Source organism: Fragaria vesca, linkage group LG6 (genome assembly GCF_000184155.1).
Source record: "Fragaria vesca subsp. vesca linkage group LG6, FraVesHawaii_1.0, whole genome shotgun sequence".
Classification (NCBI taxonomy): Eukaryota; Viridiplantae; Streptophyta; class Magnoliopsida; order Rosales; family Rosaceae; genus Fragaria; species Fragaria vesca.
Window position 1 is genome coordinate 25,200,151 of NC_020496.1, and position 21,917 is coordinate 25,222,067.

General features: G+C 37.7%; 3 protein-coding genes across 4 annotated transcripts; 1 reads left to right on the forward strand and 2 right to left on the reverse strand.

Moving 5' to 3' along the window:
- Positions 1-597: 597 nt before the first annotated feature.
- On the reverse strand, positions 598-1,969 carry LOC101292521 (protein LURP-one-related 11-like). Of its 2 annotated transcripts, XM_004303703.1 has the most exons (3): positions 1,701-1,969; positions 1,375-1,605; positions 598-1,275 (listed from the first exon to the last, which is right to left on the reverse strand). In XM_004303703.1, the coding sequence occupies exons 1-3, from the start codon at positions 1,941-1,943 to the stop codon at positions 1,141-1,143; spliced, it is 609 nt and encodes a 202-aa protein (XP_004303751.1). In that variant the 5' UTR covers positions 1,944-1,969; the 3' UTR covers positions 598-1,140. The 2 variants fall into 2 exon arrangements, with proteins under 2 accessions (XP_004303751.1, XP_004303750.1); XM_004303702.1 differs by having other exon boundaries at positions 598-1,605.
- Positions 1,970-8,263: 6,294 nt separating this feature from the next.
- On the forward strand, positions 8,264-17,097 carry LOC101293022 (1-phosphatidylinositol 3-phosphate 5-kinase fab1-like). The gene is made up of 12 exons (XM_004303704.1): positions 8,264-8,463; positions 8,892-9,713; positions 9,964-10,695; positions 11,259-11,412; positions 11,504-11,848; positions 12,137-12,988; positions 13,076-13,407; positions 13,579-13,702; positions 13,777-13,947; positions 14,338-15,879; positions 16,035-16,301; positions 16,425-17,097. The coding sequence occupies exons 2-12, from the start codon at positions 9,103-9,105 to the stop codon at positions 16,749-16,751; spliced, it is 5,457 nt and encodes a 1,818-aa protein (XP_004303752.1). The 5' UTR covers positions 8,264-8,463; positions 8,892-9,102; the 3' UTR covers positions 16,752-17,097.
- Positions 17,098-17,524: 427 nt separating this feature from the next.
- Positions 17,525-18,678, reverse strand: LOC101293323. The gene is made up of 3 exons (XM_004303705.1): positions 18,320-18,678; positions 17,985-18,109; positions 17,525-17,862 (listed from the first exon to the last, which is right to left on the reverse strand). Exons 1-3 carry the CDS (start codon positions 18,482-18,484, stop codon positions 17,730-17,732), a joined length of 423 nt encoding a protein of 140 aa, XP_004303753.1. The 5' UTR covers positions 18,485-18,678; the 3' UTR covers positions 17,525-17,729.
- Between the last annotated feature and the right edge of the window lie 3,239 nt (positions 18,679-21,917).

Here is a 21,917-nt window from a genome sequence, read left to right on the forward strand (position 1 = left end):
CGAGGACGTCAAATTCAATGCCTCTGTCCATCTGCATACAAGAGAGTACAAGTCGTATTAGTTTTCTGTTGGAGACCCTGAATAAGGTACTCAAATACGATGCTTTTGGTTTGTCTCTCTAGGGTTGATCAAACACAACCCTAAATGTCCGGAGTCGATCAAACACGACCCGGAAAAACTTATGTGAAGGTGATCAAACACACCTTCAAAATAGCAATAACCAAAGTTGATCAAACACAACTTTGGACCCGGGGAGGATAACCGGGATTTTTATACCTGCAAAGACACCGTCCCAAGCATAGAATGGAGTAGAAGAAGAGAAGAAAGCACTTTATCTCCCCCGAGGTTATTGAACTTTGAAGAGTTTTAGGGTTGTAAAGTAAACATACTGTAAAACTTGGATGCTTGATCGGACGAGAAGGAAGCAGTGGAGCGGACGGTCGGGGAGCGGCAGTCGTGGGCAACCTGCGGCGGCGGCCGAGGAGGGGCCGAGGGTTTCGGCTTTTGGTTTTAGGGTTTGGGAGAAACTATTAGCTCAAGGGTTTGAGCAAAGGGCTGATAACGTGATGAAGTGAAAGTAAATTGAGAATAGAGAATCGTGAAAGATGTGTATCTCATTCATTGATAGGAGCCCTTTATATAGGGAATCACACATTACCAGTATGGTAAGGATATGAATACATAGATCTAGTCTAACTACATATCCTATTGGCATAAGGCAAAGACACACATAAAGAATATCCTAGAACAGAAGACTAATTTTACTTTTTTAAGGACTCATTTTTCAACTTTAGGACAAAGGTGATGCATGTCATGCATTAACACACACTTGGAGCCAGATTTCCAAGTTCTGAAGTGATTTAGAACTCATCATATTTTTGACAAGGTTATTTAATTATTAATAACTCGGTTAACTCCTGGTTGAATACACAGTTGGAATCCTGTTGAAGTAAGAGTAGTTCAATTTACCAACTAGCTAGTCAAGCATCTCAATTGACAATAGTTAATTACAATCATAATTTAGTCCTTGGTTTTCAAGGTAAAAGACCACCCTAATTCAAATACCTCATCTCAGTAAATTAAAGACTTCAAAAACTAGTTAAATTAGTATAACTCGAATTTTCTCTTGTTGCTGATCGATCACAATTTACGGTTGATGAGACCATACACAACAAGAAGCCCTACAATAAGAGAGTGATCCATGAAGGGTTCTACTACCAGTGTCAAAACATCTTCTCCCAGTACCACTCCACATGTTGACTGCTTTCTCTTTACCTGTTTTAGCACCATCAACCAGTATGATATGAAAATCATCGATCGGTAGCAAGCTATATGTGCATGGTCGAACAAATTAACATCGAAAAGTGTTACTACCTCGGCAACAAGTCTTCCAGACTTGTCTAGTATCTTGCAGGCTGACTTTCCAGAACTCCAGCTCTCTATTCTGTATTGCTGTATCTGATTCTTGTCTAGTCCCACGATGACTTTGCATGCTGACTTGCCTTTGAAGCATCTCCTTACTTGAAAGCTGGGTGTGTTTTTCGGGTTGATCTCTTTACCATTACTGGATCTGTATCCCTCCCAGACACCAAGAAATTTGGATTTCTGCATAACAAAGGCATGTAAGTTAGTTACCAACACATGCATATTTCTGAGTCCAGTCAAACTCTTCAAAACTATGATGCTAGCTATGAAGTTACCTTTCTCAGTATGCTGAATAGGATCTGGCCTTTCAAATCCATTAGATGAACTTTAGCTCTGCCTCTAGAGTCGTAATTATCTACACGATACACGATCTGACCGTTAGAATCAAAAACAGTGCAACCATGGCCGTTCACTATGAGAGATTTCATCCATATTGTGAACGTTTCTTGTTTTGACGTGAGATAGCCAGAGGATGAAGAAGAAGAAAGTAGTGGTGCTTGGGGGTAAACCTTTGCCATTTTTCAAATAAGTTGGGTAGATGTTCTTTTTCAGCAACAAACGAAGAGGTTATATACACTTCAAACACCTACAAAATACCTAATTGAAAACTAAAACAATAAAAGCGTAATTAACTTAATGTATGGAATTGAAATACTGTGGATTGTGACGTGCATGGCAAATTGAAATACAATAGTTGATAATTTACCATTGGATCAGCTCGATTTTGAAGATGTTTATGCATAAATGACTGGAAAAGTTCTTATATTATATCTCACTTTTGTTAAAATTCTGAACTTTTTCTTAAGAATTACTTAAAAACATTCAGAAAGTGTAGTTAAAAACCTTACTTAATATCCAGTTGACCTAATAAAATGATATAACTAATTCTATTCTTATCAATAACTAGTCACTTTGTTGCCGGACTTTTCTATTATACATGTGAATAGCATACATCAAGCCGTGAGCCGTCCGATCGTTTTAAATTTTGAATTGCTAAACGATCCGACGGCTCACGACTTGATGTAGGTAATACAAATGTGTATATATAGCAGCCAAACCCCTTTGTACGTTGCCTATGTCATATTGGGGTATTTCACTGTAGCTATATGAAGTTGAGCTAAGCTCGATCATCACCTAATTAACAAGTGCAATCGTCAAGGTTTGGATTTGAGATTACATGCATGCATAAATTTAAGTTCCTCTTATGCTGGGTATTTAATTTGGTCTGCGCCAAGCAGCAATGATACTTGATAGGATCACCAATTTAGTACATTATCATTTGTTGGTTCATAGCTTATCCTACATTATTAAGCTGACATTCTCTAGCTTCCTCATGCCTGCAGCAACCCTTACTTAACTCGTGGAGATTGAAGCAGACAAAGTGAGATTAAGAAATGCTAGCAACTATATAATTTATTTCAAACCTCATCACCAACCCTTTATTTCTCATTATTTCGGAGTGTAGCTTCATGATTAAATTCTTTATATTCTATCCTGATTCCTGTCTATTAGATAACAGTTAAAGACAAGATGATTCAAAGTTTCACTGAAAGTACAGTCGATTCGATCCAATCTTGAAACTAGCTAGCATTATTTCCATGAAGGGAGATAGCGCATTGCAGACTGATGACAAAGAAGTGAAGATTGAGGATTGGAAGATTCAAATTCAACTACCACCAATTCACCAAAGCTCTGATACCATGCATGTTGAAGAACTATTAAGCTGTTAAAGAATTCGTCCAAAAACAAATCAAGCTGCCAAACCTGACCATTAGATTTGCACAGTTTTGACAATGATATTGCTAATTAATAACACGTCTGAAGCGTTGCCATGTTTTACGAGTACCCCTGTTACCTTTTGCAGATAAGACATTTGTATATGACAGTAGCCAGAAGTAGTAGGTATGAAATGATCACTACAATCTTGTAGCTAAGTGGTTGCAGACTCGACCTGCAAGTATTTTGTACGGATTTGGATGCCTGCAGATAGATGACAAAGCCTGCAGAGTTTGTGCTTTGCCCTCAGGAACCCACTGAAGCATACATAAACATATACAAATTAGAAAAGGTAAACTGGCCTTATGCTCATGAGGCATTAATATACATCGGAGAGGTTATTATAACTTGTTACCCTCATCTTTACATATTATATTAAATCTGATAAAAGAGTTAGAGATTGACGTGGGATTTATATCTCATCACGCTCCCGCACGTATGACGAATTTTCAAACATAACACGTGGACAACATTTTAGGTGACGTGGAGTTCGTGTGACCATTGGGCTTCACACGTGAACGTGAGTAACCCGCTCTTATATCATGATAAAGTAGTCATGGGTTCACATCCAAAACCAATTGGCAATAGGTGGAGTGACCCAAACCCTTATAAACTCATATACAAGGGATTTATATCTCAACAAAATCTATCCCTTTCTACTGTCATCTGCATGCGTCTATAAACACTCAAGGCGGCTACATTGTTGTGCTACTGGTGCATCGATCTTAATCTAATAGTATCATTTTTCTGAATGTAAAATGATGTTCAGAAATCTAAAGGAGATCAATATCGTACGAATACCTTAATATATTGTTCTTTCTGTCCCAATTGACATTTACACTTCTGTTTTGTAAACCAAGTGGGCGGTACTTTTCACAGGCCAGAGTTTTCTTTATGCATGATTAGTATATATAAGTCGCGCGATCTGGAGCTGGGAACTCCAAAAATCCAAATTGTTTCTCAGAATTAGGTTCTTTTCGATGGGGTCTGGATAAGCATCAGTGACCGAGTCAGAACTAGACCTAGAGATCAATGTATGAAATTAGGTTTTGCTGACGACTGAGCTGATCGAGTTCATCTGATAAAATACCATATCTGATTGACTGGTTGAATGTTTCTGCATGTTTAAGTTTAGCTCAAAAATGTAGTGTAATCCTGCAAATGTGTATATCTTATTGTTTTTAGAGTTAACATTCAATTTTCTGGACCGCCATTTGATTCTCTGCCGTTGATATATTGTTAGCTATATAAGTTCCTTAATTAGTATTCTTCTATGTATTTTCTTTTTCTGGGCAAACATGTTGCACCTCCTTAATTTGGTATTGCTTTAAAAAGTTAAAACACATACCAAATGACAGAAGTTTTCCAGCACGTACATGCACCCCACAGAAAGACGATGAACAACCTCCACCATTTCCACCAAGTCGTTCAATTTCTACAAGCGCGCGCGTTCAAAACCTTGAAGAAAAATGTTGGACACATGCGTGGAAGATTTAAATTAAACTCTTCGGAGGAGATGCACTTAATTGGCTTTGTTAATTTGTTCAGTTGCATGTCCTTGTTCAAACTTTCTATATCTCATGGTGATACTTTGCCAAACTGAGTGAGTTGTAGCCTCTTCTCTTTCTTCAAACTTATGATCGATCACACCTGTTAACAGTGCAGCATCCGAAGTATGTTAACAGAAATCTGAATGCAATTGTTTCCTATAATGCTCATACATATATGACAGTCCAATGAAGTTTCTTTCCAAAAGAAAAAAGAAAAAAAGTCGAATTAAGTTGAATGCTCGTGCCAGCCCTACACCTAATGTAACCAATAAAAACAAAAGGAACTCATCGACTAGCTCTAGTCGCATTCCATGAGCATGATCCTCGTCCTTTCTGCCTAACATATATAGGATCGATCCTTGCGGTTTTAGTTAGGAAACATAGTCGGTAGTGTTCAAAAGTTATAAGAAAAAGAAAATGCGTCACCTAATTACGGAGTACTGCTACCTTGAACTTGGATATATATCACCCTAAGGCAATGCAGGCTGCAGCATCAATGTATGCTAGCTCCTTTTCCATATTTTTGGTGTCTATTTTACTTCAAAAAAAAAAAATCAACACAAATAAAGTATTTTAATAATCTTCTTCATTGCCCATGCACATAATAATAGTATAGAATTGGATTATTTCTCAAAAATAAATAAAAATAAATAAATAATATATATATATACACAGTCAAGATCAGAGGCAGATGTCCGCACACCCTTAAAGTGCGGACGTGCCTCCGTTCTTCACCGTACGGCTCCGACGACGTGGCGCCTCCACCTTAGCGGCCTCCAGCAGCGTCCCCAATTAATCACTTTTCCTCCTCGGCGAGTCCGCCGAATTTCAGTTTTCCAGCGAGATAGATTTTGTTTGAAGTTTTGGGTGATATCGCTTGAAAACTAGAATTTGGCGGACTCGTCGGGGAGGAAAAGTGATCAGGGACGCTGCTGGAGGCACGCCGCCGTCGGAGCTGTAAGGAGAAGAACGGAGGGACGTCCGCACTTTAAAGGTTGTGCGGACGTCTTCTTTGGAACGGCTCCGTGTGTGTATATATATATAAATAGAGCTTTTAATGAGGACCTTATTATGAGGATTAAGTGCTTTCAAATGAACATTTGGATGGATGTTTTAATTTTTAATTGATATTTTTAAATTCTCATATGCATGTAATTTAACCATTCATTTTAATTCGATTCAGCTCATGTGTTAGTGTAACTGGACGTAAAGTAGTCGATCACACCCACATAATGATTAATCGAGTCCGGTTTGAAAATGTATGAACAATTTCTGGAACGATTATTCTTTAACATGCAGGTCAGGCTCATAATTAAGCCTTCATTAGTGGGAGTGACCATTAAGATAATTATGCCGTTGACCTCTACACGGTTAACTTAATTTGAAGAAAGTTTCTGCATGACCCAAGTTAAACTTACAATGAGTACGTAAAACCGTCTTTTTTCTAGCTGAGAATAAAAGTAAATATTAATATTCATACTAAATACGCATGCAAGTTCGGAAAGCATGTCATGCCAAGATCCATTACCAATCTATCAATTTCTAAGCTATAGGAATAAATAATTGTTCTTTCACATGATTGAAGCTAGCAAATTAAAATATCATTTCAAGTTTTGACAGAGATAATTATTAGAGAAATAACAGATTTGGAAGAAGATCGACTAGCCAGCACTAGCAGAGCATTTGACTTGACGAAGAGAGTTTTAAGGTGCATCTTGCACATGGAACACACTCCGATCCCACAAATAATTTTACCTTTAGATCTATGTTTCTACGAGATATAACGGTAGAAACACTTAACTGTTGTCAACCATAAAGAGTAAGATGAGTCGAAACCATCTTAGAACTATGGTAAGATGAGCCACAACTCATAACCACATATTAGACTCATATCTTCATAAGTATAAATTCATGTAACCATATATTATGACTAGCTAAAGCATGCCATAAGACATATATTCGGATCTTTACCATACCAAAGAAATTTCCACAGTAGTATATTCGTGTTGCATCTTTCTTTTTGAAGTCGATTTTTTCTCTCTAGGGTCTCCTTTAGATGAGATCGAGACTCTTCAAGCAGTGTGATGACGGCAACACAAAACGACCCAGATCTGTGTCTAATCATGTAAGGTGGCGTAGGCTTACTTTGGTGCGTCGACGGCTCTAAGGCAGAAGGTCATTTGATCGTGTTTGGTGTGCGACGACGATATATATAGGCGTCCTCTTCAAATTTCGACGGTGTGGAATTTGGTTAATTTGCTCGAATTCTGACTTGAGGGCAAGTTGAGGACAAATCAGGTTCTGGTTTGAGACTTTGAGTAGGGGTGGCACAATAATCTGGTTGAGGTTTGTCGACTTTGCGACGGTTTTGTAGAAGTGATATCCATACATTAGGTTCTAAAACTGAACGGTAGAGATTTAGATATATGATTGTAAAATGAAACAAATAAAGACATTTATACTTTAATATCAAAACGAATTAGCTTTACTTCGATGGAATTTTTGTGTAATTTGTTTACAAAACTATCATAACTATTGGCTCATTGAATATCATTCTTCATTCAACCAATTCTTATGATATATTAATGACATTCCTTCCTAACAAAGACAAACAAAATCAGATCTCAATGCTAAGTTCGATCACATTCCATGTATGTAGATAGTCATTGCCATCAGAAAACAGCTAAGTATAATGAAAATTAAAACTTCTTATCCTTGATGAGCAGTACTGTGAACTCCTAACAAAATCAAATTTATTTTAGAGAGAAAGAATCTCGTCAAATGTAATATCATAATAATCTCCAGCTAATAAGAAAGTTCCCAGAAATGGATAAACATCACTATACACAGATTTTTTTTTTTTGAGAATGCTATACACAAATTCAAAGTATAACAACTAACCCAATAATCAATTCCAGATAAAAAATCATTAACAAATTCAAAAAACAATTAAATCTTGCCCATTAAATTAGATATCGCCCACCAATTTCGGGTCGAGTAGGATCCAAGTCAATGGGCCGCTGACGCGGTTTTAAGAACATTGAACAATTGGCGCGGGGACAATGACTATGAATTTACCAAATTGCAGACAATTGTCAATCAAAGCCCTAACTTCCCACGCAAGCAAAAAAATTATCAGAGTATCTATGTCACTCCTCGAGCATAACGAAGGGCAATTTGGGAATTTCGGATCGAAATTCGGCTTTGACTTGCGGGTCAGTTTGTTCGTTGGTGTCGATGCGACGTCGTTTCAAACGCTCTTCTCTAAAAAGAAAAAAGAAAAACAATTTGCGCAGCCACGTTAACAGGGAGGTCTCCATCACCCAAAAGAAACCCCCCAATTTAAAAAAAAAAAAAAAAATACATAAAAAATAAAGAAAGATTAGTGATTCCATCAATCAATTAATCCTGGTGATGTTGAGGTTTTTCATATATAAAAACAGATTCGTGCTCTTGATTTGCTGCCGTTAATTGTGTTTGTCAATTTGTATATAGAAATTGAATTCAATTGATTTGGGGTAATGAATTTCAAATGGTAGCCGTTACATTGTGAATGGTGTTGGAGGAAAACGACGAGTTCTTGATCGAGGATTGACGTCAGCATTGAATCGGTTTCTGGGTTAGGGGGAGGTTCTCGCAGGCTTTTGTATAGCTGACCCGACTCGACCCGTTTCGTTCTTTCTTCTCTTGGTTTGATCCGGTATATTGCGAGGTAAGATTTCTATCCGAATTTTAGTAGCAGAGTTTGATTTTATTTTTATTTTTAAATAAAGAATGGATTTTTGTTTTAGGGTTTGAAGTTGGGTTTACTTGGGGAAGGGGAGAGGGTTTGTTTTTGAAAGTTTGGTGATGAATTAATGCAATTACGCGTTTAGAGTGATTGGAGACAGATGGGTTTGAGTTGGTGATGCAAAGATTAAAGCACTCTGAGCTTTTCAGCTTCTGGGTCTTTAAATTCCAGTGTTTTTGTTTCTGGGTTTTTAATTTTGGTGAATTTGAGTAGTACCCTTTTGCTCAAGAATAGGTGTTACCGTGTTAGAATTAGAAAGGGGTTTATTATTGGTGGGGTTAAGTCAGAAGTTGAAAAATGGAGGAATTAGAATCTTGGTTTGTGACTTGGGTTCTATATTGAAATGCCAGGTTCTGTTGATGAATTAGTCTCTTGAGTTCAAATTGCGCAGACTTGCATTGATGATTTCGGAGACCTGTGTTGCATTTGCTGAAGTCTGTTGATCAGAGGCTTCAGTGGTTTTAAGTTTTCGTTTGGGGTGAGTTTGTGGAGGATCCAGAGTTTAGGTTGTAACTTGCAAGTCTGGCAGATGATCAGGGCGGCAGAGTATCTTGTTTTTCGATGGCTGCCCCCAATAAGTTTTTCTCGCAGTTTATTTCCTTGGTGAAATCATGGATCCCTTGGCGGTCTGAGCCGCCTAATGTTTCGAGGGATTTTTGGATGCCTGATGATAGCTGCAGGGTGTGCTACGAGTGTGATGCACAGTTCACTGTGTTTAACCGTAAACATCATTGCCGGCTTTGTGGACGAGTTTTCTGTGCCAAGTGTACAGAAAACTCAATTCCTCCCCCAAGTATAGATCGGGTAGAGAGGGAAAGGATTCGTGTCTGCAATTTTTGTTACAAGCAACATGAGCAAGGCATAGCTTCTACTCATGAAAATGGAACACAGATTGCTAATCTAGATCTTAGTACCTCACCATCAGAAACAAGTTTTACTAGCTTCAAGTCCTGCGGCACTGGTAACAGCAGTAGCTTCACTCTTAACTCAGTCCCATACTCAACTGGACCATACCAACGTCTTCAAAACAGTTCTGGTCTTAGCCCCTGTCAATCATCTCTCATGGGAACAATCACAGAAAAGCACAGCAAGTATGCCTCCTGGAGGACCAATGATTTTGTTGCAGATATAGCGGATTCATCTCCAAATCATTACGAAATTTCAACAACCAGGTTGATATCTCTTCTGTGCTTCATGTTGGAATCAGTAGGACATTGTGCATTTATAAAGTCTTACATATGCTTACACTCTCTCTTTTATATGATATCTTTGCATTCTAGCTAATGATGACCCCCTATCTCCAAAATACATATAAAAAGATAACAATTAATTAAATTTCTTTCTATTATCTAAGTTTGGAAATGACAATACTAGTTAGTGGTATTTGCAGCTACTGACTGCTTGTATATTTTGTGGCATCAGGAGTGATGACGAGGATGTCGATTACGGGACATATCAGTCAAATTCTAAGAATTATCCCCAAGTCAGTGATTACTATGATCATGTAGAGTTTTATGACATGAGCAATCATGATGAATCACATAAGGTGGATATTGATGGCGGAAACATTGATGCAAAGCATTTAAGCAGCTCCCCATTACTTCACAGTTTTGACTCGCAGGGTTCGGATGAAATTCCACCGCTTGAAAAGAAAGAAGATGAACATGATATGGGTGATGAATGTGCTTCTTCTTTATGTTCTGCAGGGGATGTTGACATAGAATCTTTGGATTTTGAGAAAAATGCCCTTCTCTGGCTCCCCCCTGAACCAGAAGATGAAGAAGATGAAAGAGAAACGGTTCTTCTTGATGATGATGATGATGGTGATGCTGCAGGAGAGTGGGGAACCTTACGTGCATCAAGCAGTTTTGGCAGTGGGGAGTCTCGCAATAGGGACCGATCTGGTGAGGAGCATAAAAAGGTGATGAAGAATGTGGTTGATGGGCACTTTAGGGCTTTGGTAGCCCAGCTATTGCAGGTTGAGAACCTCCCTGTAGGCCAGGAAGGTGAAAATGAAAGTTGGTTGGAGATCATTACATATCTGTCGTGGGAAGCTGCTACACTATTAAAGCCAGATATGAGCAAAGGGGGAGGGATGGATCCTGGTGGTTATGTAAAAGTAAAATGCATAGCTTCTGGACGTCCCTCTGACAGGTATATGGAGCACTTTTGTATACCTGTTATCAGTCCTATCCTTTTACACTTTAACTACAAAATACTGATCTAATGGTCGAATTTTGTGCAAGAATGATTGAAAAGTACTGGTGTACATAAAACCAGCCTACTGTACTATTCCAAATTAAAATGGTACAGTTTTGAGTTTGCAAAAACATACATATAGAACTCTCTAATCAAATATAAATGGGTCCATCGTAGCTTTAGCATGAACACCCATCAATCTCTTCCCTAAAGCTTAATGAAAAGATGTATTGTTTCTGTTTTAGATTATATCTACATAGATTGTCTTGATGAATTTAACATTACATTTTTTGTCTTCACAAGAAGAAAAGTAAAAACTTTTGCTTACCAATAATGTTTGTGTTTGTATTTTTAATTTTAATTTTATGTGTTCATGTGTGAGGAAATATAGCTGCAGCGGTATAAGATTGACTGTAGCCTTTCCCATACTTTTAATTAAAGAAGAAAAATCATTATTTCTGTAGGATTCTGTATGTGAATTTATTATTTACTAAGATTTTGATTGCTTTTGCTTTTAGTATGGTGGTCAAAGGAGTTGTTTGTAAGAAAAATGTGGCTCATCGACGAATGGCATCTAAAATGGAGAAACCTCGGTTCATGATTCTTGGTGGTGCTCTTGAGTACCAGCGAGTTTCTAACCTATTGTCAAGTTTTGATACTCTTCTACAGCAGGTTGCGATGATGGTGTCTGTTGCTTGTCGATTTTTAGCATATTTGTTGATACTTTGATTAATGGTTTTTATGTGCTTGTACATTTATGTAGGAGATGGACCATCTAAAGATGGCAGTAGCAAAGATTGAAGCACACCACCCTGATGTCCTACTGGTGGAGAAATCAGTTTCTCGATATGCTCAGGAATATCTTCTTGCAAAAGACATATCACTTGTTCTTAATATCAAGAGGTCACTTTTAGAGCGCATAGCTCGCTGTACAGGTGCTCAAATAGTTCCCTCTATTGATCATCTCTCTTCACAAAAGTTGGGCTACTGTGACACATTTCATGTGGAGAGGTTCCTGGAAGATCTTGGTTCTGCTGGCCAGGGTGGGAAGAAACTGGTGAAGACATTGATGTATTTTGAAGGCTGCCCAAAACCGTTGGGTTGTACTGTAAGTCTTCAAAACTAACTATAATTGGGGTAATGGATAACGTATTAGAAGTTTGAAAGGCTAATAGCATGGCTGTAAACATCCAGAAAGATTATGGAAATGAGTTGCATGGTTCTTTACGGGGACTGATTCTTTTATCATCCACATAATATTTACCGTAGGCTAACTCCCTGGCAGGACCTAATTACTAAGTTTGTGATGTCATAGATCGTGGAAATTTATCTAGTTCATTATTCGATTCTGGTATTTCTGCTGTGAAATATTCATATCTTTTATTTGTGTTTCCAGATTTTACTCAGAGGTGCCAATGGGGATGAATTGAAAAAAGTGAAGCATGTGGTTCAGTATGGGGTTTTTGCAGCATATCACTTGGCTTTGGAGACATCCTTCCTTGCTGATGAAGGAGCCTCTCTGCCTGAACTTCCATTCCAGTCTCCAATTACTGTGGCACTTCCAGATAAACCATCAAGTATTGAGAGGTCCATCTCAACAGTACCTGGTTTTAAAATTGATGCCAATGGAACATCTCAGGGAGCTCAACATCAGAATGAACCAATAAGAGCCAACAGTGTCCCGGTTTCAGATTTTGAGTCAGCAGTTAGGAGTAGACCACCATGTTTACTAACTGGTCGTAGCTCTCTACCTGTCCGTCTGACTTCAAGTTCCACCGATTATACTCGTTTACACTCTGCCGCTCCTGGGAATGGTGTTTCCTTTCATATCGGTGATAATCAAAATGAAATGGACTCTAAAGATTCTTGGGTGGTGGAAACTTCTGCTAGCAAACCTGGCTCTGATATCATGTCTAATCATCTTACTGCAAATAGCATGGGATCTTCGGAGACCATGGGACAAGGTGTCTTGTCCAATACCCAAAATGATCCAAGTGTAAATCAGCTAGGTAGTTCAAACAACCCAACGATGCATCAAGATGGTCAAACCCATGCTGCAGATTCAGGAACTATGAATGAAGAGTTCCCTCCATCACCTGCTGACCATCAGAGCATCTTAGTTTCCTTGTCATCTCGATGCGTGTGGAAGGGCACTGTCTGTGAGAGGTCACATCTGTTCCGAATTAAATACTACGGAAGTTTTGATAAACCTTTAGGACGGTTTTTGCGAGACCATTTATTTGATCAGGTGAACTTTTTTTTCAAATTTATTGACACTTTTGGTATACAACCATCCTATATAACTTGAAACTGAAAGTAACTTGCTATATGCCAGACGTATCAATGCCATTCTTGCGAGATGCCTTCAGAGGCACATGTTCATTGTTATACTCACCGACAGGGTACTCTCACTATATCTGTTAAGAGGCTGCCAGAAATTTTCTTACCAGGTGAAAGGGAAGGGAAGATCTGGATGTGGCACAGATGTTTGAGGTGTCCAAGGATCAGTGGATTTCCTCCTGCCACTCGGAGAATAGTGATGTCTGATGCTGCATGGGGTTTGTCATTTGGAAAGTTTTTGGAGCTCAGTTTTTCAAACCATGCAGCTGCAAGCAGGGTGGCGAGCTGTGGCCATTCCTTACATAGAGATTGTCTTCGTTTTTATGGGTAAATTTTTTGGGCCCCAGAATTTGCATTTGTTATAACAAACAATATGATGGATGAATTACTTGGATTGTGTTAGCGGCCCACTTTTATTAATTTTTCTTTACAAGATACAATTTGATGGATGAATTACTTGGTGTGTATTGATACAACTCATTGTGTATACTCTTGCAGATTTGGGAAAATGGTTGCTTGCTTTCGGTATGCATCGATTGATGTTCATTCTGTCTACCTTCCACCCTCCAAACTGGATTTCATTTCCAAGAAGCAGGAGTGGATACAAAAGGAAACTAATGAGGTACCACGGTCACATATCTGGATATTTTATGATTGTATTTACCATCAACTTATGTTTATATCTTTTTATAATAGGTTGTTGATCGAGCAGAGCTTCTGTTCTCTGAAGTACTTAATGCTCTTCGTCAAATCGTGGAGAAAAGATCTGGTTCAGGGTCAATCACTAGTGGTATTTTAACAGCTGAATCCCGACACCAAATAGTGGAATTGGAAGGAATGTTACAGAAGGAGAAGGTAGAATTTGAGGTGAGGCCTTCAATTCATGTGCTACTTTTGGATGATCCAGGGATAATAGTGTAACTATTTAGTGGGATAATAGTGTAACTATTTAGTTTATATTGTGACTCATTTTCATTAACTAGCTCCTTAGGCAGTGAGTGAAAAATTATCTTTGGATGTCACAAATTTTCTGGTCGCTATAATGAATTAGTGTATTCATCTGATGTTTTCATTTAAACGGATGTAACCTTGGCCATGAACATGATACAAAAAGCAGTGTATGTACTGCACTGTATCAAGTTGTAGTTCGAATCAGTCTATAAATGGACTGAAAAAGAAAGAAGGCAGTCTTTATTTTATGAAAATAAGTTCTGTGTTGATATTTGGGTTCTCATGTTTCTCTTGACATGCTTTCAGGAGTTACTCCAGAAAACTTTGACTAGAGAACCTAAGAAGGGCCAACCTGTTATTGACATTCTGGAGATCAATCGATTGCGGAGGCAGTTATTTTTCCAATCATATATGTGGGACCACCGCTTGGTTTATGCAGCCAGTCTAGATAACAACAGCTTCCAAGATAGTTTGAGCAGTTCAATTCCCGCTGAGGAGAAACCCATGGCTACTAATGAAAAGCTTGCTGGGATGGACGTAGAAAGAAAGCCAGGAAAAGGCTATAATAGTTGTGATTCCTACCTGGTGGATACACTGCTTCGTGATGGCTTTGACCATGATGGAGGCTTTACTAGTCCTGCTATCAATGCTGACATGGTTCATGCAGCTCATGTGGACATGAACAATGATTTGAATAAGGATAAAGGTCAAGCTAATCTCCCTACTAGCACAAGTGTTGGTGCTCAATTTGCTCCTTTGACACCAAGGACAGGTCATCGTAGGGTCCTTTCTGATGGCGAGCTTCCTCGCATGCTGAATTTGTCAGATACCCTTGAGACTGCATGGACCGGTGAAAATCTTATGAAAGGTGTAAAAGCAAGGGAGAACACCTGTCCAGTTCCTGTCGTGCCCGTAGAAAATTCTTCAAATGCCTCTTCAGTAGAGGGATTGAATTTAAACCATGCAGAAGCCCGAAATGGGACCAAAGTTGCGCATCATGTGTCACCTGCATTGTCGACCAAGGGGTCTGAGAATATGGAAGACAGAGCAAGGTGGTTAAAAATGCCCTTTCTAAACTTCTACTGGTCGCTAAATAAGAATTTTTTATCTGCTGCTCAGAAGTTTGATACACTTGGTGAGTACAATCCGGTATACATTTCATCCTTTCGGGAATTGGAACTGGAAGGTGGTGCTAGGCTGCTCTTGCCTGTGGGTGATAATGATACTGTTGTCCCTGTATATGACGATGAGCCTGCAAGTCTTATAGCCTATGCCCTTGTTTCTTCAGATTACAAGTTACAAACCAGTGATGAGGGGGAAAGAGCAAAAGACAATGGAGATGTTGTGGCCACAGTATCTTTTACTGATTCAGTCATTATGCATCCAGATGATGACACTGTGTCTGAAACTCATAGAAGTCTTGGGTCTACTGAGGAGAGCATACTATCTATGTCTGGATCTCGTGGCTCCCTGGGTTTGGATCCACTTTCATATACAAAGGCTTTGCATGCAAGAGTGTCTTTTGGAGATGATGGCCCGCTTGGTCAGGTTAAGTACTCTGTCACATGTTATTATGCAAAGCGTTTTGAAGCCTTAAGGAAGATGTGTTGTCCCTCTGAGCTTGACTTTGTAAGATCCCTTGGTCGTTGTAAAAAATGGGGAGCCCAAGGTGGTAAGAGCAATGTCTTTTTTGCAAAAACCTTGGATGACCGGTTTATCATCAAACAAGTCACCAAGACAGAGCTGGAATCATTCATCAAATTCGCTCCTGCATATTTCAAGTACCTCTCTGATTCAATTAGCACTGGAAGTCCAACCTGCCTGGCAAAAATTCTGGGGATATATCAGGTACCCCCCAAGCTTTCATGTCATTTTAGTCATAAAAACCTGGCAACTTGCAGTAACAATTATTTTCCTTTGCTGCTAATAAATAATGATTCCTTACATTGCTGTATTACGTACATCATGTTTTGTTGATATGCTCTGTGTTGGATTTATGGAAGGTTACGTCAAAGCATGTTAAGGGAGGGAAAGAAACAAAGATGGATGTTTTGATTATGGAGAATCTTCTGTTCGGAAGGACTGTAACACGAGTCTATGATCTCAAAGGATCTTCGAGGTCAAGGTATAATCCTGATTCTAGTGGGAGTAACAAGGTTTTGCTGGATCAGAACTTGATAGAGGCAATGCCAACATCTCCAATATTCGTGGGAAACAAGGCAAAGCGGCTGTTGGAGAGAGCTGTCTGGAATGATACCGCTTTCCTTGCTGTAAGTTCTGAATCTCTCTTAATGTGTGTGTGTGTGTGCGAGAGTGTTTTCTGGTAAGTCGATCTTGTATTGCCCTATTACCCATTGTAATCTATATCTATGTTCTTATCTGTGGTGATGCAGTCAATTGACGTAATGGATTATTCATTACTGGTCGGGGTAGATGAAGAGAAGCATGAGTTAGTACTTGGGATAATTGATTTCATGAGGCAGTATACATGGGATAAGCACCTGGAAACGTGGGTTAAAGCTTCAGGAATCCTTGGTGGGCCAAAGAACGCATCTCCAACCGTAATTTCACCAAAGCAATACAAGAAAAGATTCAGGAAGGCCATGACAACCTATTTTCTGATGGTTCCAGATCAGTGGTCTCCTCCATGTATAGTTCCAAGTACATCCCAGTCTGATTTCGGTGAAGAGGCTGCACACGGGGGCACCTCGGTTGAATGATATACTGTGAATTAGTTTACTTGTACATTTCTTTTTGAAGATCACTTGTACATTTACGCATGTGGTTCAGGAATTGACCCTGCTGCATGATTATTTTTGTCATTCCTTTTTCTTGTATCCCAATTCTTTTGTATAGCAGTGTTTTTTTTTCTTTTTGTATTTTCTCATTACAAGAGAAATTCATGATTATTTGATAGAATATGCAGAAGAAGGCTGTTGAAGCCATGGATTTTTCTGTTGGGGTATAGTATTGGACGACCTCTACATGAAAAATCCTTTTAGGAATACGGTTTGATGTATTTAGCACCACAAATTTCTTTACAGTGAATCCCTTAGTCTTGTATATACGATTTGATGTAAATGAGATTGAGGTTTTATTTCCAGTGTCATTTACTCGTCTTTCTTTCCCTCTCTCTGGATTATGACTGTGAATCTAAAACTAAATAGCGTGTGGTCTGTAAGTAGACCTGCTGTTCTCATCTACATTATTGTTCATAACTTGGCATAAATAAAAGAGAAACGTTGTAGCTAGTCAGTGTCCTTGAAACGCAAGCATAGGACTTTGTCAAAGAACCCCACAGAGAAATGGAAATTATTCATTTTTACTGGCTAGATAAGTAAAGCTTCTGTGGATTGATTATATTCTGCTGCACTGAGCAATCAGGGACCCAATCTGCATATTAATTTTAAGCATATACCTGATGCTCATCAGGTTATATTTATTTTTTCTATGGTCCCTTTTGTGGAAAATGAAAACCGTCAAGAGTATAATTGATTCAAGGAAAGAGCAAAGCAGAGTGCAGAAGCATTGGAAATTTGATCTGTACATATTGTGGTGAAATAAGGAACTTTAAAGACAGTGCATATTGGTGCATAACATTTCAGTCCCTATGATTAAACGAAGGATTTGTCTTTCTTTATATATGTAATATGTTACATACTATATATATATATAGATTGACAGGAGCTGGAAGCTGATTAGTGGAGAGTGTTGAAGCCATTGCAGTTGATTCCCTTGTGTAGATAATGACCTTTCCCGGCCTTGTTCAATTCTGTGTCTGTCATGAAGTTATACCAATTCTGTTGAAGAAGATCAAAGATCTCGGCATCTCTGGAAAGTTAACACCAATATCAATCAGATCTGTCTTACCAAACTAGCTGAATTGAATATCTTCATGCTTTTTTACTTGTATATATATATATATATATATTTTTTGGATTGTGTTTTTGTACCTTGATTGATTAACTATTCTTTGATTCTGATGGTGATAACGAGGACCTTCATCGTATCCTTCGCAAATAATCTCCCCTCTGGCATCTTTGTAGCAGATTATTCCATTGAAGTGATCCTCGAAAACCTGTGCAGAAAAAACCAACCAAAACTTCATCAAGAAATGTTTGTTGAACTATTCTCATTTCACCCCATTAATTCTTTCAGAAAAGAAAAGTTGGTGTTCTTCATCTGCTGAATATATTTGTTGTGCAGGTGTACAATTCATGGTGATTGGAAATATGAAAATAAGTAAAATAAGACAAAGGTGACTGAGGATAACAAGAAGAATATCAACCTCTTCTCCCAAGGATGATCTGATCTTGAACAGTGTAGATGTTCTTTTCTTGAGCACTGTGACTTGAGAAGTGCGTTTGAGCCTCAAAACTGTGCTGAAAGGCTTTATAGCAGGACCAGACTTTTGGATTGAGAAACAAGGAGGCAAAGAACATGTAACAGCCATTGATCTTATATTTCTTATAGCAGATTCAAGAGGAGAAGGATGAAGAACAGGTACTGGAATTTCAGGTGGGGCTTGGGGATCTAATGCTTCATTAGAAATAGAATGATGCTCTAGTGAGTTGATGTATGGTATCTGCAAGTCATGGTCTGTTTATTTCTGTGGGTGTGAACCTATAGTTTAGCAGTTTCAAGTGCAAGATTGATTATTTAAAAAGAAGAAGACATATTCAATTATTGAAGGGTTCTGTCTTATCATATTGTGCATCATTATATTTGGTAAATTTGGATGACCCACTTTGCTTATCTCCTACCTGTTGATGCCGGTGAAACCCACAGTCGGATTGTTTGTTTGATGCTGCACTTTCTTCCCCATCATTGGTTGGTGGGTCTTTTCATAACTTCATCTGTTTATCTTAAGCCATGAAAATAAATATTTAGTAGGATTTTCGTTTTGCTGATGAAACGCATTAGAAAAATTTTTGTATCTAAAAATAGGATCCTCTCTTGGATTATAATAATAGGAAACTAAAAAAAATCATTGGATTAGAAGATAGTGATTTAGATATAGTGTGACAGTACAAATATTCAATTAATTTGAAGTCTCAGGTTGCATCTAATCAGTATTCATCTAATTAATTTTACTCTCTTTAACCCAATTCTTTAATCTCTAATTATTTTTCTCCCCAACAATCAGTTTACCCAACAAAGAACATATAAGGTTAGTTGAAGTTTTGATAGATTTGACAACATTAGAAACTTCATACTTAAAGAAGCTAAATGACCTGTGGGGCTTAATAACAGGAGAAATAATAACAACAACGAAAACACTTATTTTAAAGATTAAGCCACAGAAAGCTTCATCTGTTTTTGAAACCCAGAAAGAAAACTCAAAAGATTTATTATAGATTTTCTTATGGTGGCCGGTGTAAGATCATCGCATAGTCTAATGACTAGGGAAATATGAACCACGTACTAATCTTGATTTAAAGTTGAATCAGTGTAAATTAATGTGCAGTTGCTTGCAATTATAACTTATTGCTTTAGAATTGGTATGCATCAGCAAAGACTTGCTCTACAAACAATAATATTTTAGAACAAAGTAACTATCCATCAATCGGTATCAAGTTATAATTTCTTTAATTTAGTTGAGTGAGGCAACGTTATCCAACTAGACCTTGCACCACCGTCCCCATTTGCATCACCAGCAACTCACTACTCAAATACTCTAAAGAGTTGAGTCATCAAGCTAAAATTCGATTATCATATCCTATTTTACCTATATGTGACTTTTCATTCAGAAAGAAAACTTCTAGCTTGAGGGAATGATGGAGAATGTGTTCTGAGGTTCCATCATATGACATTTCTATACGAGATCACTCTCCATCTTACTTACCTAACTCAAGTTTCTTACGATTTGTATGGGGTTAAACTCTTCTAATGATTCAAATGACGACTAAAGTTTTATGATTGCTATTTATCTATGCCAATATACATGAAGCCTTTATAACGAGGACTTTTAAATTAATTTTCAGTCATATCGAAATTCGTTAAGACATTCATAAGTGTGATTTATTAATTATGAACTTGAACGGTTCATGTATGACAAATTTGGTTCATCCATTAATTTGATCTATTTTGTTACCTTAACGATTACCGATTTGGTTGAAAATTTGTATGACTGATCTATTTATATAGACCTAAAAACTGAACGGATGAGATGTTAAGATGTGATCAAAAATAGGTCTTTTAAATCATAAACTGAAAAGTCTTTAACTAGTTCTCAACTTAAGAATCATCACTAAAAGGGCTTCATACACCAAAATATATAGCAAAGCACTAAGGGATCTTGTTGTTTTAATGTAGCAGAGCTGCCTGATCGATCATGGCAAGGCTCTTGCTTGTGCATCAGAGCAATTAGGTTGATCTTAGATTGACCACCGGGCAATTTTTACAAGTCGTTTGAGAAAATTCTTTGGAACCTACCCCCGAAAGGTGTTAGGCCAAAATATTATAGAGCAATTATCTATCAATCTATAAAGTCGTTTGAGAAATTATACTCTATAAACCTTATACTGATTTTTTCTTTCTTCAGTTGAGTGAGGAAATGTTATCCAACTAGACTTAGCACCACCCCAATATCCCCAATTTTCATTGATGTGTTTCAATAGCTTCAGATATAACGTGTGTGACTCTTCATGAAAAAAGAAATGTTCTGGCTTTGGGTAATGATGGAGCATGTGCTCTGCGGCTCCATCATAGCATTTCTATTCGGAGTGGCATTGCTATCACCCTCCATCTTATTACCTTGTTAACTTATATTCTTATACATGCATTGTCTAGGGATATCTTTTTCTAATTAGTATATGACCAAATTGCTTCAGATACGTTAAAATATACATATATATATATATGATCACAATAGCAAGTTTGAGACAATACCAATACGTTACAGACCGATTAAACAAGTAATGAAGCATGATCGATCATGCATGTAACACAAAATAATGAAGTATCGTGCTATTAAAATTTAAGTTAAGGTCAACATATATATTTTAAGTAGTTGATATGTAATATTACGCTTAGAAGCTTGTTAATGAAATCTTTTTTTTTGGTTGCTTGTTAATGATATCTGGTTCAAGGGATTAGCAGAATACTCAAATGTGAGGCAACATTCACCTTAATTTAAGCTGCTTAATTTATGTACGTAGTTGATTATATACTCGCTGAAAGTTTAACGAACCACGTTAATGGCTTTTTTCTCGGGTGAATTAAGGTGATCTAGGTACGTAGCTATAGTATGCCTGTAATGTAAGTCTCAATCTGCAACATCTTTCTTGATGTGTACTGAAATAAAGTTCCTTGGAAGATATCAGAAATTTTATGCATATATAACCAGATAGCCATTTGCATGCATGATGCTGAATTGTTGCTGATATCAGTGATATGCATATCTAGCTACTTTGCAATCATATATACAGATTTTCTCAGGTGCGGATGTCTGTATTTATTCTTACGGTGCAGATTTCCACTTTACATTTACTTTTCAATCGAATTTTCACATCTCCACCGTCTAGTCTTTAGATACTAATGTATAGATCATCTTTGCAAAATTTTAGTTAATTTGGTTATAATTAAGGTACTCAAACTCGATTAAACCAATGGATGAACATAATTCTGTCGAACTTAAACCGTTCATATTTTTAACAGAAAAACGCAGTTTTGAGTGTCTTAATGATAACCAAATTGGCTGAAATTTTGCAGATATGATCTATACATTAGTATCTAAATACTAGACGGTGGAGATGTGAAAATTCAATTGAAGAGTGAGTGTAAAGTGGAAATCCATACCGTAAGAATAAATGCGGACTTTTGCAGCTGAGAAGCTCTATGTGTCTATATATATATATATATATATATATATATATATTACTTCC

Bases quoted from the DNA above. Each gene is read 5' to 3' on its own strand.
- LOC101292521 (XM_004303702.1), bottom strand. From the start codon at position 1,943: ATGGCAAAGGTTTACCCCCAAGCACCACTACTTTCTTCTTCTTCATCC. The intron at 1,606-1,700 runs GTAACTTCATAG...TTTGTTATGCAG, and splicing joins TATTCAGCATACTGAGAAAG to AAATCCAAATTTCTTGGTGT.
- LOC101293022 (XM_004303704.1), top strand. From the start codon at position 9,103: ATGGCTGCCCCCAATAAGTTTTTCTCGCAGTTTATTTCCTTGGTGAAA. The intron at 9,714-9,963 runs GTTGATATCTCT...TTGTGGCATCAG, and splicing joins TACGAAATTTCAACAACCAG to GAGTGATGACGAGGATGTCG. The intron at 15,880-16,034 runs GTACCCCCCAAG...GATTTATGGAAG, and splicing joins AAATTCTGGGGATATATCAG to GTTACGTCAAAGCATGTTAA.
- LOC101293323 (XM_004303705.1), bottom strand. From the start codon at position 18,484: ATGGCTGTTACATGTTCTTTGCCTCCTTGTTTCTCAATCCAAAAGTCT. The intron at 18,110-18,319 runs GTTGATATTCTT...TTTTCTGCACAG, and splicing joins GATCATCCTTGGGAGAAGAG to GTTTTCGAGGATCACTTCAA. The intron at 17,863-17,984 runs GTACAAAAACAC...TTAACTTTCCAG, and splicing joins AGAATAGTTAATCAATCAAG to AGATGCCGAGATCTTTGATC.